The 20,742-nt window shown below is 45.3% G+C and overlaps 1 protein-coding gene across 2 annotated transcripts in view; it reads right to left on the reverse strand.

Annotated features, from left to right (window-relative positions):
• The window catches only part of MYO5B (myosin VB), a 167,976-nt gene that overhangs the window by 45,839 nt on the left and 101,395 nt on the right, over positions 1-20,742 (reverse strand). For both annotated transcript variants that reach the window (XM_062017889.1, XM_062017888.1), the window contains 4 exons: positions 11,887-11,998; positions 10,088-10,299; positions 6,992-7,148; positions 4,269-4,508 (listed from right to left, as the gene is read on the reverse strand). In XM_062017889.1, coding sequence (XP_061873873.1) covers positions 4,269-4,508; positions 6,992-7,148; positions 10,088-10,299; positions 11,887-11,998 — 721 coding nt within the window. The remainder of the gene's footprint in view (positions 1-4,268; positions 4,509-6,991; positions 7,149-10,087; positions 10,300-11,886; positions 11,999-20,742) is intronic.

The raw sequence follows: 20,742 nt of genomic DNA on the forward strand, positions 1-20,742 counted from the left end.
TTTCTTTTTTGAAGGCTTTCAGCACAGTTTTAGGGATCAGGGATCATATCACGCACTGTAAAATAGATCCAAAGGACTTCTCACTCTTAAATGAGACTTGGTTGGATATTTCACTTACCTGTCAGAAATACCAGTTTGGGTCTCGCTGGGAAGCATTTTGCAAAAGCCTGTTATTTAGACAACATTAACTGGCAATCTGCTACTTAGCTTTTTGCTCCTTCTCAGAGCTTTAGTCACCAGCAGAGTCACATCAACTTGTAAGAAACTGCTCCTTCCTTCCAGAAGCTTTTAGTGGAGACTAAGAAAAGCTTGAGGTGAAGGAGCCAGAAGACAGAATCTTAAAAGACATAAATGTATCATTTAAAAAAGTCAGTGGCCTAGGGAAGTCCTGATATACAGTCTTTCACTAGTCAGGAGAAAAAGTAAAGGTGCAAAGTCACAACAAGATCCTGAAGTGCAACTTCTTCCTCTAAGATGTTCACCAGAGCCAAGCCAGCAAGACAGGAAAAAATGAAATGTTAAAAATTATCATCTATGTCTGTAACAGGCTTTCAAAACCTCCAGAGTTTCAAATAACTTTATAACCTGAAATAAACTAATCCACACCCACAAAACTGAGGATTTTGTCTCCTAGGTCTACACAGGTTCTTCCAGACCAGACAGACCGCCGTACAAGCACATGGCAAGGTGGGGGACATTGAACTCTCCACCCAGAATTCAGATTAGTCTCCTTTAGATTCCTTATGGGGCTCACAGGATTCCCTTCTACCACTGCTCTGATCTTTTCAGCCCTTCTCTAGGTGACCTCCAAAAGCACCCCTCTTGCTGCAGTCTCAGCACTCTGAAGCAAGACCAAGACAAATCTCAAATGGAAAATCAAGTAAACAAGGGATATAAACACCTTTTCCTCTCCTCCCTTGTAATGAATTATTAGTGCATATCAAAAAATTTGGTTTCAACCCAGGCTCTATGATAGAGTTTATTTTACTACCACGGCAGGGACAACAGCTGCATCACTACTGTTACCCAAATCAGTTTTCTTCATAATAAATCCTCACAGGCACTTGCAGAAGCAGTATAGGGAACTGCCTGTGAGTCTAAGTATTGGCTGCAAACATTATTTCCAGAGGGGTTACCTCAGTCACTAATTAGCCAGGCCTGGGTTAGCTGTGAGTCCAGCTTAGACTTGACTGGCATCAGCCCTGTGAGCTACAGGGGAAGCTTCTGGGAGCTCTTTGTTTAAAGAAGACACCCCTGCAGCTCCCTTGCTACCAAAACCCTGGCCCAGGCAAAACCACTACACATACACACATTTAAAGGAACTCACCTAACTGAAATAACAAAGAAAAGAATAAAGTGATCCAATGTGGACAGAAAGAAGTGGTCCAGTGCAGGTGCTTTGCAGCAGAACAGACTTAAACCTTCCTTGTGTATGCAAAAAATCCCTCACCTGATTTAGAAACTGAACTAAATAGGTCCAGTTATGGATGCTACAACACGTGAGCTGAGGCTAGCAAACAATAACAGGTTTCAATGTTTGCAAGGAAAGAGCTTTTCTTCCTCAGGGGCACGAGGGGTATTGCATCTCTCCATTCATGCATGCACTGAAGTAACAGAAACAGAACCATTTTCTTCCATGGCTAGTAAGAAAATTATACAATCTGCAGCTCTCCAGGTTACTTGGTTTTTTTTTTCTCTTGAAAAGTTAATTGGCATTTTGAAAGGTCATGTTTATAGATTAGCAAGGACTGAAGTCAAGGCACTTCTGAGAAACCACGATGCAACAAGCTCAGTGCTGCCAGAAAATAAGCCAGTGCGCTGAAAAGAAAGTCAGCTTCAACGTAGCTCATTAGCACTCCCAAAGCATCCCAGGGAAACATGTCCCTCCTGAAACGAGGGTTAAAATTAGCTCACAGGACAGACTACCACAGAGAAGCAATTCTTTCCTGCAAAAGTTACACAGAAAGCATCGAAGTAACTCCTTCAAAATGATCTGCACAGACACTAAGGGGAGATCAAGAAAAGCTCCAGCCTGTGATTTCTGCCTACTTAAAAGCTCGCCACGTCTCCTTCCCTAAAGCAGACCCTTCTGCTGCTCTCATAATCCATGACAGGAAAGTCAATATGGAATCATAGAATCATTTCAGTTGGAAAAGACCTTTAAGATGATTGAGTCCCAGCCCTCCCCTCACCCTGCCCCGCCCACCACTAACCCACGCCCCTCAGCACCTCAGGTACACAGCTTTGGGATCCCTCCAGAGCTGGGGACTCCCCCACCTCCCTTGGCAGCCTGGCACAGGGGCTGACAACCCTCTCAGGGAAACAGTTCTGACTCATGTGCAACCTAAACCTCTCCTGGTGCAACTCAAGGCCATTTCCTCTTTTCCTCTCACTTGGAGAAGTGTCAGGGAGTTGTAGAGGAGACTTTGTCTCTATCTAAGATGAACCCAAATATTAACCAAGGATCGTTGTTCCATCCCCACACTTTTCCTAGCAGTTAATAGCAAGGCAAGTCCATCAGCTCAGCAGATGTAACACAGGCATTCGTGTTCATTGTATGGGTTAAGCCCAAACATGTGGATTTCAAATGACTCATCCTGTTTAATTCCAACAAGTACACTCCAGGTGAAGAGTCCTATCAAACAGGTTTCAAATATATATACATAAGAGAAAACTTCATGCCTCAAGTTTTCCACTCATAAGCTGAGGTTTGTCTGCAAAATCTCAGTACGTGAGCAGGCATTTTAAAGTTACATGGCTGTGGCTTAAAAATTAGACTCTACCCAGTGCATGCTCTGCAACCAACTACTACAGAGTGAAAGTGGCCGGCAATAATGCAAATCACTTTCTACAGCTCCCTGACAGGAGGTTGTGGCCTGGGGATAGGAAACGGCCTCTGCTTCCAAGCTAGAAACGACAGGACAAGAAGAAATGGCCTCAAGTTGCACCAGAGAGGTTTAGATTGGACATGGGGAATGATTTCTTCCCTAAAAGTGTTGTCCAGCTCTGTCGCAGGCTGCCCAGGGCAGTGGTGGAGTCACCATCCCTGGAGGGATCCCAAAGCCATGCAGCTGTGGGGCTGAGGGACATGGGTTAGTGGTGGCTGTGGCAGTGCTGGGGGAATGGTTGGACTTGAGTTACTTAAAGGGCTTTTGCAATCAAAATGATTCTGTGAAATCCCTGAGTGTCTTGACTGTGCAGTATCTGAGCCAACGCAGAGGCATTTCTCATCTCCTTTGTGGCAGGACCTCTCGTATTACACAGAGACAGGAGAGATTTAAGGCACCAAGGAAACTGTGTGTGATGTTCAAGCAGTCCTGGCAACACCCAGAACACAAGGATAAACTGCAGTTATTATTTACTGGTAATAAAATGAAGTAGGTATCCTGACTTAGGAAGAAATGTATCTCCTTCCATCAACAAGGCTGTTTAAGGATACAAGTGGATATGGGTTTCATCACCAATATTAGTGGGTAACAACTGGGTTGTAAGCAGCATTTCCTAGACTCATCCCTGAAGTCCTTGTACAGCACTGGGATGCAAAACAGAGGGCATTTATGAGAGTAAATTGCACACTTGTTAATATGTGGGAAACTGCTCCTCCTAAGTGTGTAATAAAACCGTTATTCTGCAGCTAAGCACAACTAGAAATTGATGAAGATCCCTCTGGGATCAAGTCATAACAGTGAGATCATCAAGCCAGGCAGGCATCTAGCACTTACATCCATCACCTCACCCCTCATCATGGTTCTTGCCAACACAAACATGCTCAAACTACTTTGCAAAATGACTATGTACCCAATTTACCTACCAGGTGATGTGAAAATAAATGCAGTTCAGCGCCACAAACTGAGACAGACACTGCATCCTCAGTGCTTGCAAAGCAGAAAGCGTAATGGAACGATCCAGCCCAAAGCCTCTTTGACACAAGGATCTCACGTGGGGCTGGCTTGGGTTTTCAGGCATCAGCTTTCAAAATTGTCATTTTATTTTCCTCCCTAAAGGCTTTCTGTGTAGTTCTCAAAGCAATGACAATGCAGCTTCTGCAGCTTACTGAGGAAGCTCTTTAGCTGGCATGGTGGAGACCCAAGGGCATCTGGAGGTGTCTCGCCCTTACAAGTGCCTGGCCAGCAGCAGCAGAAGGCTGCCATCACTATGACATCCTTCCCAGACATCATGGGAACACAATATCCTTCCTCGGATGCACCACAGAAGGGAGGCAAAGCAGAAGCAGGACTACACTTGTTCCACTGCAGCTCAGAACGTACCTGCTCATTGAGCTTCCTTTGCAGCTGGACCACCTTGTTCTCCATGCCAACGTTGAGCTTCTTCAGGTGCTGTACTGAGCGAGCCTCGATCTTCAGTGCCTTCAGCTGCTGCCTGGCCTTCATGCGTCGGTAGTAGCACTGCAGAACGATGGTGGCACCCCTGACCCGGCGGAAGCGAGTGCGCGCCAGCCAGCCACGAGCAAACTTCTGCAGGATGGTGGCCTTGTGCTCCTCAAGCATCTACAAAACATGAGCAGAAATGGGACTATCAAGGGAGAGAAGGGCAGCAGCAGCCCTGGTTCGGCTGCAACGTCGTACTCCACACTTCCCATTCTGCCTTTGGAAGGGCAGACACTCCAAGCAGGTGTTGTGGCAGAGGGTGATGGCTGGAGGTAGAAGCTGTTTATTTTGCACCCTCTTTCTTAGATAAGAAGGGGTATTTCAATCCCCACTCCTGGAGGGTTTTCTCCAGTCACTGCACTTAACTGATGCAGGCAGGACACATTCAGTCCTCTCTTAGGAGCCACACTGCTCTCTAAAGGATCAAGACCTGCTTGGTCAGTGAAATGGAGGAATATCCTGGCTGAGGAGCAGGGGACTCAATGGGGACAGAGGATATCTGGGCTCAACTGACATTTCATGGACTACCTTGGCATAGTATCCAGACACACAAGCTCCACAGCTATCAGAACAAATAGCCATTAACAGAGTAACCCACACTTTGCAATAAACTCCCTGTCCCTCCAGCATCAGACGGAACTCACATCACAACAGGTTTGTAGATCTTTTTTTTCTTGACTGTGTTCCACCCCTGCATTATGATAATTTACACTGCAGATAAATGCTGTCCTGGTGGGATTTCTTATCATGTGGATAACCTTCAAAAATCCTGCAGTCCTGTCATTACAGCCTGCAGCCAGTCCTCTTGTGTGATTCAATTTCTAGAAACCTATCTCTGGTTTTATGAAACTTCTGGCACGTGTGCACTGGATTTCTCCACAATAATTTACAGTGATCCTTCCAGTAGAATTCCTTCTTCTAAAACTGATGGCTGACATGTTAGAGACGCAAACAGCACATTGTTAATAACTTTCTTAGGTTGGTCTATGCTGCAGTATTATGTGGAAAGAAATAGAAGGAGAATTTGAAGATTACAAAACACCTTGCTGCTATTAGTTTGGGAGAAGCTGTATCAGAAAATGTACCACATCAGCTTCTCTTAAAACTCTTCTGTTTGACCCAAAGGCTTTCTTTGCACTTGTGAATTTTAATTCAGAATAGAGGGATTATATGAACTCAGTATGCAGCAGCAGTTACTCTGAAATAAGCTTTGTGTCTCTCCAGCATTGACATTAATATAGATAGAGAAAGCTGGTGGTGCCCAAAGAGCTAGAAGAAACCCCACTGCACTGCCTTAGGGATCTGTCTCAGCTTCACAGCAAAGCCTTAGTGGGCACTGGGCATGACCTGACCTCATGGAGCATAACCTGCAGCCCTGCTCTGCTCTGGAGAACATCCTTGATCTCTCTGATGGGTCACCCAGGTGCCCAGATGTCATCCATCATTTCCAGGAGTAGACTGTCCCATCCTGGCTCATTGTGCCTCTGATTTTAAGTATCAATATGATCATAATTAGGAATACATTTAGGTGACTACCAAAGCAAGGTTGGATCTGAGGAGTGGACAGAAGGTTTCCCAAAGCTGTTCTCAGTTTCCTGATGGACCATTTCTCACTGTATCACTTGCTATCATCAAACTTTTACTTCCTTGCTTTCAGCTCTTGATTTAACACAGAAAGGTAATGGAGAGAACTAATTAGAGGGTTTACATCAGTAACTTTATCTCATTCTACAACAGACCTATTGGTCTTCCCACCAGTCTGGGAATGGCACCTGCAGCACAGCTCTGACACCAATCTGGTTTTCCAGGTAGGTTTGTGCAGAGTATGGGTTAGATCAGATGACATTTGCAGTGCCTTCCAGCATCTGAATGACCAACTTCATTCAGCTGCTCTGCTGAGGTGCTGCTGCCAACATGATGTTTGCTTGCAGAGCTTTAAATGGCAATGCTCACTTTCACCATGTGCTCTCCAAAAACACCAGAGGCTGCTGGCTTTGTAAAACATTAACATGGCCACAATAAATATCATAGAATCATATAATGTTCTGGTTGGAAAAGACCTTTAAGAACATCAAGTCCAACCCCCCACCTCACATTGCCAAGCTCACCACTAACCCATGTCACTCAGCCCCACAGCTACATGGCCTTTGAGTCCCTCCAGGGATGAGGACTGCACCACTGCCCTGGGACAGGGTTGGACAGCCCTTGGGGCATGAAATTGTTTCCCATCTCCAATCTAAATCTCCTTTGGAAAGGAGAACAGCCTCCACCTCACTACAACCTCCTGCCTGGGAGTGCTCCTGTCTCCCCTCAGCCTCCTCTTCTCCAGGCTCAACATCCTTGTTCCCTCAGCCCCTCCCCAGCACCCTTGTGCTCCAGCCCCTTCCCCAGCTCTGTGCCCGGCTCTGGCCACGCTGCAGCCCCTCAGTGTCCCTGTGGCAGTGAGTGAGGGGCCCAACACTGAACACAGCCCTGGAGCTGCAGCCTCCCCAGGGCCCAGCACAGGGACAAAGAATATATCACCATGCTATTCCACGAGAGGTAAACACAAAGGCTCCTCCTCCTCCTCTTTTCTAATGCAAAGACATTCTGTGGACTCATACCTTGCGATAAATCCTCCTGACAAACATGCCCCGAGCAAAAGCCTGGATGGTGATGGTGGCGTTGCGGACCCTCTGGAAAGCTCGGAGGATGCGCAGCATGCGGTACTGCTTCTGGAGGATGATGGCAGCTCTCACCCTCCTCAGGTGCTCAGCAAGTCTGCAAGGCACAGGCAAAACGTTAGCAGTGAAATTAAACTCTCCTTTCCGTTGTAATAAGCTCTAAACTGGACAGAGAGAAAAACTTCTTGTCTGCAAGCAGCTTGGTAGCATGCAAGAAAAACCATCCCAGCAGCAGGGCTAAGAAAAGAGCAGCTGGTACCATGACTCTGTTAGAACAATGAGAACTAAACTGCAACCAGACAGCATCCATGGCACTCAGGAGCCCTGCCACCAGAATTCAACACACCTCATTATTCCTAAACAGCATTAAAAACAAATATTTCTCCAGCTTTTTCCCTGGATTTGAGCTCTCTGCTTTACATACTCGAGTCAATCAACGTCCAAGTTGGCTCCATCGCTCCTCTAACTATAAAAAGCAAACGTGGCAGGGGTTAACTATGGGCTCAGTGGAAATGGCAGCAAATGGATCTGACATTTAAACCCGTGTGCACTGGTTTGGCAATATTCACGAGCAGAGCCCCAGGCAATTCAGGGAGAGTAAATAATGAGGGATCTGGTCAATTCTGTGCCTCGTTGCTCCCAGTGTCCAACTGAAATCATGTTCAATTTGCTGTTACACGGGTTAATAAATGCCCATAAAACCTCCATTTAATTAGGTAATTAACTTGTTTTGCTGAATTTATGATTCAGATATTGCTCTCAGCATGAAACATTGCACAGATATTTGATCCACTTCTTTATTTAGTGAAAAGTACATAAAATCTGAAAGAGCCATATTAGATTGGTTTATGTATTCCCTTTGTCGAGGCCGGTGGTTCCTCGTTAGGACCCAAGGACAAAGGAAGGCTGAGGACCCTGGGGATGTTCAGCCTGGAGAAGAGGAGGCTGAGGGGAGACAGGAGCACTCTCTGCAACTCCCTGACAGGAGGTTGTTGTGAGGTGGGGGCTGGTCTCTTTTCCAAAGCAACAAGTGACAGGACAAGAGGAAATGGCCTCACATTGCCCCAGGAGACGTTTAGATTGGACATGGGGAAGAACTTCTTCACTTAAAGAGCTGTAAGACAGTGTCCCAGGCTGCCCAAGGAGGACTCCTTTCCAACCAAAATAATTCTGTGATTGCATGATTGGCCCATGCAAAGTCAAAGAGAGAGACCAAGCCTGTAGGTGTGGATGGAAAGCACATCAGAGATGCTCAGCTTAACTACTGACTCTTGTCCTTAACTTTCTTCAGTTAGCATCTCTGATGTCCTTCCAAAATGCAAAATGATTTAAAGGAAATCCTTGGAAGGAACATGAAACATCTTCAGTTGCTTCACTAATTGATAGAAATCAAACTTCCTCCAGCAATCTGAGTGAAGAAGTGACTATCATAGAATCACAGAATGGTGGAGGCTGGAAGGGACCTTTAGAGATCATCCAGTCCAACCCCACTGCAGCAGCAGGTCCCACCTAGATCAGGTCACACAGGAACGTGTCCAGGTGGGTCTTGAAGCCCTCCAAGGAAGGAGCCTCCACCTGGGCAGCCTGTTCCAGTCACCCTTACAGTGAAAAACTATGACTATGCAGCAGCCTTGTAGCTCACAGGTGGCATCTCACAGAATCTCACATTGCCCAAGTGCAAGCAGAGTTAATTGGGCTACAGCTTAGAGAGCGGCACTTCTGATGGGCAGATACTAACCCAAGAGCCATGGAGAATATTGCTGCTCAAAACCAAACATTACTAACACACCATGGCTTCTCTAAGCAGAAAACATGGGAAACAAATCAATGCTAACAGATGCCTAAAGGGTGGGTGTCGAGAGGATGGGGCCAGTGTTTGTTCAGTGGTGGCCAGTGACAGGACAAGGGGTAACAGGCACAAGCTGGAGCGTGGGAAGTGCCCCTGGCACAGGAGGAGAAACTCCTTTGGTGCTAAGGTGAGGGAGCCCTGGCCCAGGCTGCCCAGGGAGGGTGTGGAGGCTCCTTCTCGGGAGGTTTCCAAACCCACCTGTGCCTCTGAGTGAGGGGAACCTGCTTTACTAGGATTTGGGCTGGAGGAGCTCTCCAGGGCCCTTCCAACCCCCACCACTCAGGGATTCTGTGACTCTGTGAAACAGACTTCAAAGGACTCAAACCCTATCTGTGAAGCACCTGAAGCCATTTTGTCCAGATGCAGGAGAATGGCAGTGTTTGACAAGAATAAGGGGCATAAGACACAAGGTGACCTCCGTGTTGGGATGCTACTACACTGCTTTACTCCCCCCTCATACCCATCCCACTCCTGCTGCCAGGAGCTTACCCTTCAGTGCAGCATTTCCTACTGAAACCCCAGCAAGCCACCAGCACAAGGAAGCTTGAGGTTCCTGCACACAGAGAGTTAATCATCGAGCTCTATTACCCTGTACTGTAAATAGCCTCACTGTCAGAGATTTGAAGTGATTTGTCTCATTACAAAGGATACAGCAAATCAATTCTGAGAACTCCCCTTAGATACCAAGAAAGCACAAACCTGATCCCTGCAGAAGAGGGGTGCATACCGACTAGTAAAGTGCTCACTGGCCCATCCAAATGTCCTTTGCCAGAAGTAGTCCCAGAAAAATACTAGTTCTGTGAAACACTTCCACCTAAGTATCTCAGAACCACCTGATTACAGCCCAGCTGACTATGCTATGGGCCCAGTACCTAGAAATTTAATCAACACAGATATGAAATCAAACTGAGGCAAAGAACTTTCATCTCTTGCCTCTGAATAAGGCTGGATAGAGGAGCCAGGAATGAGTCCTGACTTCAGCACAGAAACTTTCAGCCCAGTAAAAGCAGGACTCATTGTTCACGCTGCTACCACGACAGTGAAAGGCAACAGCCCACACAGAACATTTTGAACGTTTCTCATTTAAAACCTAAATATAGGGCCTACAGGATGGAACAGATTGAGAAATCAAGTTCCCAGAAGTGGTTTTCCACTTGACCTCCCAGCCAGCTCTTCCTCAGACCCACCTCCGTGCTAGGTGCCCACGCGTGCAGCGCTGGATGACGACTGCAGCTCGTCTCATCCTTTTGTACTTGACTCTCTGCAGCCAACCCCTCACCATCTTCTGAATCATGATTGTGGCAGCTCTGAACTTATCTGCTCGCAGTTTCTCCAGATATGCCACCTGGCCTGCACGGAAAAAGATCTTGGTACGTCCAAGCTGGAACTTGCCTGGATCCTTTTCAAAAGCATAAAGGAAACCACATTTAATTAAGGCAAACATTCATTTTAATTGTTTTTTTCAGTCTATGTTGCTCAATAGATACACATCACCAAAAAAAGACCCAAACCCACTTGTATTAAAATTTATCAGCTCAGCTCACATCTCTTGTGATGATACTATTAGACTCCAAACTACCTGAGCTTCTATATACCCACTGAGGAATACAGCGCTGTACTCAGTGTTAAGTTACATATAGTCACACAGATTTGAGATGGTTTTTTGGTTTGGGGGGTTTTGGGTTATGGTTTTTTTAATTGTTTTGGGGGATTTTTTTTTTCCAAGTTAAACAGAACAATGCAACATCAGAGGACTTGAAGGAAAGATTTCTATCTTCAAAAGACTAAGGGTTATCTCTGCAAAGCCATACATGCACAGCAAATGGCTCTGCCCTTCCCTCTGCAAGGGAAACACTTGGTGCACAAGGACAACAGCTTTTGCAGAGAGAATCATAGAATCTCAAAACCATAGAATGGTAGGGGTTTGGAAGGGATCTTTAGAGATCATCCAGTCCAACCTCCTTGCAGAAGCAGGTCCCACCTAGATCAGGTCACATAGGAATATGTCCAGGCGGGTCTTGAAGCCCTCCAAAGAAGGAGTCTCCACATCCCTCCCTGGGCAGCCTGGGCCAGGGCTTCTTCACCCTCACAGTGAAATAGTTTTTTCTTATGTTTAAGTGGAACTTTTTGTGTTCCAGCTTCATCCCATCACCCCCTGTCCTCTTGCTAGATACCACAGAGAAAAGTGCTGCCCCAGTCTCCTGACACCCATCATTTAGACACATGTAAATATTATTGAGATCCTCCCTCCTTTTAAAATGAGGAACCCAATTGATTAAAATCCTCAAAATCTCATAACGAAAACAGATCAAAAATTAAAATCTGGCTGAGGTGCTGTGGGCATTCTGTGCTCATTAAGAGGAAGACAACAGAAAGAAACCTCTATGTGCACATTTGCAATTTAAATGCAATGCACATGAGTCTGAGCAGTAAGGTTTTGGCCAGGAGAAGTGTCAAAACTTACTTGCTCAAGAGAAAAATGTCCCAATCTATGGGATGCTTTTTCTACACATTGGTGGCTATTACAAGCCTCCCACACATCCAGATTAAGATATTTATTGCATTTTTCTCTTCCTTGTTTTTGCAAACAGGGACTTAATGATTGATCACAGTTCACTACGTTGTCCAAAGCTGGGCTTTTAAGATGTGTTCCAGCTATGGGCAGCCAAAACCAGAAGGAGGGGCTGCAGGGATGAACTTTCTAAACGTGGCCAGTTGTTCACATCCATGAGCGCCAATGGGAGTGAACTCTGGCTTCACCAGCACTCAAATGGGATGTTCAGCTTGACTGTAATCAAGAGATCCCATATCATGCCTGCTTTTGATAGTCTCACAAGGAACTATCTAATTTTGCAGAATGCCCCAGGCTTCAACAACACGCATGAGCAGTAGGTGAATTAGGGGCAGGAAGAGCAATCCAGATCATCCCAAAGCCACGAGGTTCCATACTGTAATAACCATTGTTAAAGATGTGGTCCCAGCTCACCTTAATCAGGTCTTCCAACAGGGTCTGACAAATCTGCTTTTTATCACTCTTAGAGAGATCTCTCGTCTTCATAAGAACACGATATCTACTGACAAAGTCGTGGTAGGACCATCTGAAAGTAAAGAATACACAGGATAAGTCTGCATGCCAGGTATTATTTCCCCAAAATAAAGTGTTTGGAGCCATGAGTATGAGACCTGGTCTAGGTGAATCTGCTTCTGCAGGGGGGGTTGGACTGGGTGATCTCTAAATGTCCCTTCCAACCCCTACCATTCTGTGATTCTATGAGTGAGTCAAAATATGAAACTCATATACCAAGGGGTCTCTCACCTCTACCCTCAACATGGATCAAGCCACCTGAAAGAAGTTTGGTCACCTCAAACCTGACGCCCCAGTCTCAGCCCTCTCCTGCCACTTAACGACCTTACTGGTGCATTTCTAGCCTGGAACAGAAAGACCATGGATCACCTTGTTTTCTCTCCTCCTGATGCACTTCCCTAGTTGCTGCATTTTACCAGTCAAATGCAACACCACTGTCCCCTTCAGAAAGGACATATTCATTTTGAAGAGATCACAGATCTCCTGCTTTAGCCACAAATTTTAAAAGCAATCTTGATGACAGAAAATTAATCACATGGAAACTCTTCCTTATTTTGCTTTTCAGATTCTATTGAGAGGGATTTTGCATCAATTAATTCACTAATCATTCTGGCCTGTGGCCGAGACACTTAAACACAAAATCTCTGGACTCTGAGAAGACAGACCCTTGGGAGATGGATCACTGTCACCAGCAGTGAAGCTTCCAAACACACAAGATTAACTGAAGGAATTAGAGCACTGAGCCTTACTGCTAGGAAATAACACCTCCTGCTGCCACTGTTAGATGAGAAGCCCTCAGACTGGATTCTGAAATTGCTTCAGCACCTGCCAAGTTCCAGCTTTCTCCAAATTAACACGGTGAGTTATGGACCTCTCAAAGCCTGGGCTTTTAATTAAAACAGTGGGCATCTCCAGCTTTGTCAAGTATGGCCTATCTCTCAATCACTTGCAGAGGTTGTGAGAGAAGGGTAAGAAAGGTAAAACACATTTCAAGACGCCAGAGCAATGCCTGTGACAGGTCCTTACACTTGACCAGTTTACAGTGGCGGGGCTGGGTGAGACATCACAACACCTGAGCACTTCCCATGCTCAAGACTTCAGTCTCTATAAAGTACTTCACCCCTAACGAAACTCCCTGAAGGCTGGAAGCTGGGATATTTGGTAAGACAGAAATACCAGAAATACAGTGCATACTTCAAAATAGATGACTGACAGTTTCACATCGGTCCAGAAAATGCAGGAGGGGAGGAAAGCCAGATTGATTAAAAACAATAACTTAAAAAAAAGCACAGTAGAAAATAATGTTTACAATGAGAATGAAGAGAGAAAAGGCAAAAATAAAGATCAAACTTCAGAAGATTGGCAAGTGCCACACAATTTCTGCACAGACACACTGCACACAGGACACCTTCTGCAAAATAATATGGGAATGAAAAAAAATAGAGTCCTTAGCATGCACCTGAAGCAAAAGTGAAGGTGGAGGACTCCTGGAGACGGAAGCAAGAAGGAAATTGTGATGAGAGGATTTCCCATGCTCAGGTTGCTCAGAGTAACTCTGAAGTAGCCAGATTTAGTGATGTGTTTATCCCTGTCTACATGGGCTAGCCCTGGGGCCAGCCAGCCAAGGCCAGACACCCTCAAATAATCCATAACATTGGATTATCACTTAAACCAATGTAGCATACCTGGAATGAGGAGTACTCTCTGGGGTGAGTTACAGCAAAACCCAACAAAAATATTATGCAAAACAACGAGCTTGTGTAATGCAGGGTTCAAGCTTAAACTCGCTTTCTGCTTGCTTTCTAGGTGTCTTTACATTTCCTGTCCCATATCCACACCTTAATCCTTTTGCTTTGTGCAAATAAAACCCTTTTTTCATGTTAAGCACGTCTGAGGCTTTACACATCTCCAAATCAAAGCTGGTAGGACAAGCAGAGCACGCAGCGCCCAAGGCGTGCGGCCAAGCGTGCGATGCTGGAGACCTCCTGCCTGGCTTAGGTATTACTCAAGCCAGAGAGAGCTTGGCAGGCAGAGAAAAGAGAAGGAAGGGGGGAAGTGGTATTCCCATTAACCTGCCAGAGTCAGTTTAGGGGCTGGTATTATTAACTGCTGCTATTTGGAGGAAGAAATCACCAGGGCTCCTCTGACAAAGAGCAGAAGGCGAAGAGGCAACACATATTAGTGAGGGCACAGGCCCATACTGGGCAGAAAGCAGCAAGATCCATCATCTTCCTGAACCGAGACAGAGATGGAGATCCCACAGCTGCTTTCAAACAAAGAGTCCACCACCTGGAGAAATTCCTTAAAAGCAAATCACAATTCACTGTATCAAGGGTCTTTCTTCAGTCTGATTTTCCATTTGTGTCCATTTGAGTCAATTTTTCATATAGAATCAGGGAATCATAAAATCATTTTAGTTGGAAAACACCTTTAAGATCAAGTCCCAGCCCTCCCCTCACCCTGCCCAGCCCACCACTAACCCATGGCCCTCAGCACCTCAGCTCCACAGCTCTGGGACCCCTCCAGGGATGAGGATTCCTCCACCTCCCTGGGCAGCCTGGCACCAGCGGCTGACAACCCTCTCAGGGAAAAAGTTCTCTCTAATCTCTAATTTAAGCCTCTCCTGGGGCAACGTGAGGCCATTTCCTCTTGTCCTGTCACTCGCTGCTTTGGAAAAGACACCAACCCCCACCTCACCACAGCCTCCTGTCAGGGAGTTGCAGAGTGCGCTCCTGTCTCCCCTCAGCCTCCTCTTCTGCAGGCTGAACATCCTCGTTCCCTCAGCACAATCACTGCCCCGGTGCTGCTACACCATTTCAGATCCAAGCCAGGATGCCCTCGGCCTTCTTGCCCCCCTGGGCACGCTGCTGGCTCCTGTTCAACTGCTGGCACCAACCACCCCAGGCCGTTTCCCTCCAGCAGCTTTCCAGCCCCTCTGGCCCAGCCTGGAGCGGGGCCTGGGCTTGGTGTGGCACAAGGTCAAGAGACTCGTCCTTCTTAAACCTCATACAAACATATGAATAACAGCACTCCAATAACATCACCCATTTTTTAGCAGTAAGTCTCATATAGGACACTGGAAGCAGCAAGGAACATGCTCACTGATTGCTGTTGGGGTGTTTTGCTGGCCTGATGGCATCCATAGCTCTGTTCACGTCTCCCAGAGGTTCGCAGCTTCACCTCCACAGCACAACACTGATTGACCCTTGCTGCAGTGAGGCTCTTCTCTCCCTCCTTACTGATTTAGCTGGAGATGACTGTCCTGAGATCACACTGCATGTCCACAGAATGTCAAGACAAAAAGCTCTGCCATGCTGGGGCCCAGACAGTCCCTCAGGAGTTTCACTGGAATATTTTCAGTCACAGTTCACACAGAAAAGAAAGCTGCCAAGGTTCATAGGTGCTGTTACAGGATACTCCCCAGAGAAAGCAACAATTAAAGTACTCAGGCTTAATGTAACACGCCTGGTTAAACCACTTCAGGTACAAAGCAGTGTAAAATTACCTTACGTGCTTCAAGAGAAACAAACATGATCCTCCAGCCCCACAAGGGAGATCTCTCTGGTGCAGATGCTAGAGCTTAATGCTTTGGTGCACACACACTTGTTAAAAATTCTTCTGCACGCATACATTGGGGTTTTTTTTAGGTTCTGCATCTTCAGCAGAGAAAAGGAAAAAGGAGAAAACTTCTTTACCTCCACAATGAGATTCCCAGCATGAGACAAAACACGTGCCACGTTACTCCACAGCTTAGTAAGTCAGGAGAGATTATGGGAGTTATACCTCAGGTCAACGTGTTGACAGGTATTAAACTCAGACCTTGGGTTTTCAGGATGCTGCCACACAACACAGAGGCATGCCTCATTGGTAGGAGCTGGAAACCACCAAGGGCCACTAAAATACAATTCCTCGTAACTGTCAAGTGATAAGATCCAGATACGTGATTACAGCAAAGAGTTGTAACCAGGAGGGTTTTTGAAGGTGCACAGCTAAGAAGAAGGAAGGAGGAGACAAGAAGGACGGGACAGATACTCTTCAAACTTTCCCAGGAGAAGAAAATCAGTTCAAATCTCAGGGTTGAGATCAAGCCCAACAAACCTCAAACATCAAAACGCTGCTTTGTCAGCACAGGTCACTAAAGGGAAGAGGCAACAAAAGGAATAGAAAGATGAAGGAAAAGAATTGTGCCTGTTGAAAAAAATCTCCCTGGGGCTTAAGCAGCAAGAAGGATGTGCTCAAGGGCTTGGTCAAGAGCAGGACACTTGGTCAACTTGGCAATTTCTTTATCACCTACAGAAACTAGACAGAAGGACTAAGTCATAACACACACCACAAATTAAGCCTTGCATCTGTGGCGTATAGGTTTGGATGCACCACACAAAATTACAACTGGGTGCAAAGCAACGGGGCTGCTCCTGCCCAAAATCACAAAGAGGCCAACTGGAGAGCAGCCCTCATGCTGCAGAAACAGCTGGATTTACTACAACTTTGCAATTACAGGGAGAGCTCAGGTAAGAAACCGGGGGTGAAATTGTGGCTCCTGAGGAAAGCATCGCTCCAAGCAGTCAGCAACTGCCCACAGTATCTCCAACCGGTTGTTTTGGGGTGATTACAGCAATGTTATTTCAGAGACATTGAGTGGAAAGCTGAAAGGAGTAGTGTAATAACAGCTCAAAGCTTTTATGACTTAACCATAATATGGTTTCTTTCGGTGGCCTAAAATAACAGAATGTAAAATCTTTCCATTACGGTAAACAAATTCAGCACCCAAAACCATCCCAGTGACCATGTGCTGCACAAACACAGCTTCCTGTAAGAAATCCTGCCAGCACCATATGGTACTATTCCCTGAAGGGATCAATATTGAAAGCAGCAAGGAGGAGCTGGACCGTATTGATCCTCCTACATGAGCCGAAGCCTGTTTAGGGGCACACAAGTTGAATATTCCAGACAGGATTTGACATGAAATTACTTTAGAAACTTCAGTTCAGGGAGAAAATGTCCCTTGCTTTGTCTACTGCAGCAGAACAGATCCATAGCTCTAAATCACACAGGCATGGTTTGAAATTATGTAGAATACATTCAAAGACCAGAATGAGAGGGGAAAAAAACCCCTTATATTTACATGCTACCTTTAGTGGAAGTGGGAGGAGTGAGCAAATAGAACTGTTGGTAGCCCAAGTCAGTTACAGGCTTTGTTTCCCTGATAAAACTGCAAGACAGCACATTATTAAAAAAAGACAGATTTTTATATCTGAGGATGCCTGTGATATATTTCAATCACGAATGTTCAATGTTTATACAGCTTAGCAGCTGCGATTTCATACTGCATTGATACACAGATGCTGCATCTGACAGCGCCAGCGACCAGAGGAAGCAGTCCAATGCCAAAACCACTTGAACAACAAATTTCATAATACAAGAAAGAGTATTTTGGAGAGGAAGCAATGACAATTGTATTCAGAGTGATGGCATGCTGGGATACCACTGTCATTGTGCCACTGACTGGAAACCACCAGAACCGGCAAGAAGGGAAAATATAGAGAGTAAACCACTTTGTTTAAGGAGTGTTTTGTTATTAATGGAGGTCTGCACTAATTAATGCTTTATAGACTAACCTTTATGTAGCCAGTTTCTATAGAGATGATGAATGGTTTTACAGCAGTGAGATGTCTTCCATGCTTTACTCATAGGAGCTGACGGCAGATTTACTACCTACACATCTAAGACAGTCCATTCATCACAGTCATTTGAGTACATGATAACAAATACATTTCTTCACTGCTACGCAACATTTCAAGCCAAATGACATGTTTTCCATTTGCCTGAGACAGTGGCAGAGTGCAGTGTACCACAGAAACGATAAAATAAAGCCAGATGTTCCCAAAGTGAGGACCCACAGGGCTTGGTCCTTCAGTGGGAATATGTTACAATTCACATTACAGTGTAGTAGAACAGTAAAAATTCTCTTAAGGGGTTCTTCTTTCTTGAAAAAAACAGGTAAAAAAATGTATCTAAGCCTCAAAACTTCAGTTCTTCAAGACATAAAGTAACCATGACAGAGAAGTGGAATAACAGCAGAAGGTGGCTTTATCCAGAGACCTCTGACTCAAAGCTGCTCACAGAAGTTACTCTCGTGACAGTATGTTGGAAAACGTTCCGATGTAAATGCTACAGGATGAAGATCAACACTTTCTCCTGTTCCTTTAATAACATTTCTCTTGAAATAAAACATTTGGAAGATTTCCTGTTGCTTATACGCAAGTGAAGAAAAACTCACAAAGATCAAGTATTCCATTAAATGGCTTAAAGGGCTTAAATTTAAAGCAATGACTCTCCTTTCTGCTTTTGTCCTCAATCATCCATTATAATTAAAGGTCATTTCCAGCTGAAATGATTCTGTGATTCCATGATTCTAATCCTACTTGTCTCAGAATACAAGGAAATGCAGAAGAATAATCAGTGCTCACTGTGAGAAAAACTGGCACAGTCTGCATGGATGTAAAAACACAGAAAGAACAGCAATTATATTTCCCACAAAATAAGACCCTGTCAAGCAACTTTTGCCTAGCTGGTTTATAAAGCCAGTTCAAATATACAGATTATGACTTTCAATGACTCTTTCAATGTTGCCCAGCTCTCAAGTCACAGAAATCGTTTCGGTTGGAAAAGGCCTCTAAGGTTATCGAGCCCAACCATTAACCTCTCTGGCTTTTCAAGACTGGAATTTCATCATGAAGGAGGGTTAAGAAATAGCAGACTCAAAGCAGGTGTCTCAGTGCAGAACGGTTCTCAAATATAGTTATCTTCTAAAAACATTAAAATCAACAAAAATCTGTCATTGAAGCATCACAAACACTGAGCTGGGGAAGGGTGATCTGAAAGGCTGAAACAGCTATTTGCACCCTTTTTTTCCCCTGAAGGAAGGACAAAAGTTGACAAGTTGTAGTGATAGAAGAGTTGTGTATTCTTCAGTGCTCTGGGGAAAAAGACCAAAAGCACGCAAGCAGAGCCAAAAGCATTACCCTGGAGTTTTTCAGGGTGGATCAAAGCTTCGTCCTGAAAATCTTCATACTGGTCAATAATTCCCCATAAATAAAACTTGGCTGGTCTCCAACTGTTGCAGTTGTTTTTGCCCTCTGCTCCCCCTCCCTAGTTACTAATTTTACACTGATTTTAGTGCTTTAGGGTCTAAACTCCAGTTAAGTGAGCAGGTTTGCAGGAAAACTATGAATGGAGAGGAACAAGGTATCCCCACAGCTATGCTAAGACCAGGAGCAAAATGCATGCACAACCCTCAACAAGTCAGAGCTCCTCAAAGCTCCCCTGGGATCAAAACTGCACAGCCAGTAGCTCCTACTGCACTGTGAAGTATGAGCAGTTGCTTAAGAAGCATAAAACTGATTTTCTGTGGCCTTTTCCAAATGAAACCGCAGCTGTTTCACTGCTTCAGGGCTTTCACTTCAAAAGGACAGATGGACTTGACCCTGCAGCTACTTTAACCAAGAAGATAATAAACGATGTGAAGGTATGGGCTGGACTTTCATTTCTCTCCAAGCCTTAGAGATCACGCAATTTAGGAACAACTCTCTATTAGTTACTTCCACAAATGCCTTGAAGACTTCAGAACTGGGAGCCAAAAGTGGTGCTGGGTCTTCTCACAGGGCCAGACCTCCAAGAGAAGGACCCAAACCTCCAGTCACCTCTCTGCAGCCTTCCCACGCTGACAGAGGAGACAGACAAACGAGTTTCCATCAAACTTTTCTTCTATTCCTTTCTTCATTCTTTTTCTTTTCCCTTCTTGAGGAGTTTTGCTCAGCCACCCAGGGAGATGCACATCACCAGTTTCTGCCTCTCTACGGAGGTCACTGGCCAATGGGGTTTTTTCATGGGCTAAGTGGAGCAGAGCACATCGCCCGTCAACTGTCAGAGGCTCTCCACAGCTTTGCAGGAGATGAGGGTAACTGGTAAGGCAGCAAACTCCTCCTCCAAAGCCAGGACAGGGCTGTTTCTCATGGCACTCAGCATCACGCTTAGCCGACTCTTCAGTGAGCGTATTTATAACTCCTTTGTTCCACCCCAGAAGGCTGATGGCTGTGCTGACATTAACACAAAGCTGCTTGGCACTAACAAGCAACTGAGGCATTTTTAGAATTACTTGCCCTTGTCATTTTCAAGGCTTATTTATAGTTCATGTTTTCTGATTTATTAGGCCCTAAAAACCTATTTTGAATTTTGTACCACAATCAGCCAGAGCCACACCACCCATAACCTTCCCTTTTAAAGACGAAAGAGTTTGGAGCTTCCTGTGCTTTGGGCGTGCAGTGATCAAGTCTGCAATAACAATTTACAGCTCTTATTCTCTTCCTCTGCAAGTACAATCAAAAATTGTTTTGGCTGAAACGACTACTGCAGCGAGTGTACGAAGCCAGGACAAATAAAAGAAGGGGAACAAACTGATTGCAAGAAGCTTTTGCACGGGAAGCTTCAGGCAAGCAGGGAAGAAGTCCTCCAGGGAAACACTTGCTTCCAGGCAAGATGGGTGCAGAGAATACAGAGCAGTTATTTTGCTACTTGCTGCCCATCTCTATAAGGGATCAAAGCTGGATTCCTTCATCTGCCATGTACCAGCATTTTCAGAGATTTCACCACAGCAAATTACTTCTCAGGACCAAACTGAAAGCACCAGCTGAAAGGCTGGACACCACACAACACATCCTCCAGCAGCCTCACTTGGCAGCTCAGAGATTTGAGGAG

The sequence above is a fragment of the Colius striatus genome, chromosome Z (genome assembly GCF_028858725.1).
Source record: "Colius striatus isolate bColStr4 chromosome Z, bColStr4.1.hap1, whole genome shotgun sequence".
NCBI lineage: Eukaryota > Metazoa > Chordata > Aves > Coliiformes > Coliidae > Colius > Colius striatus.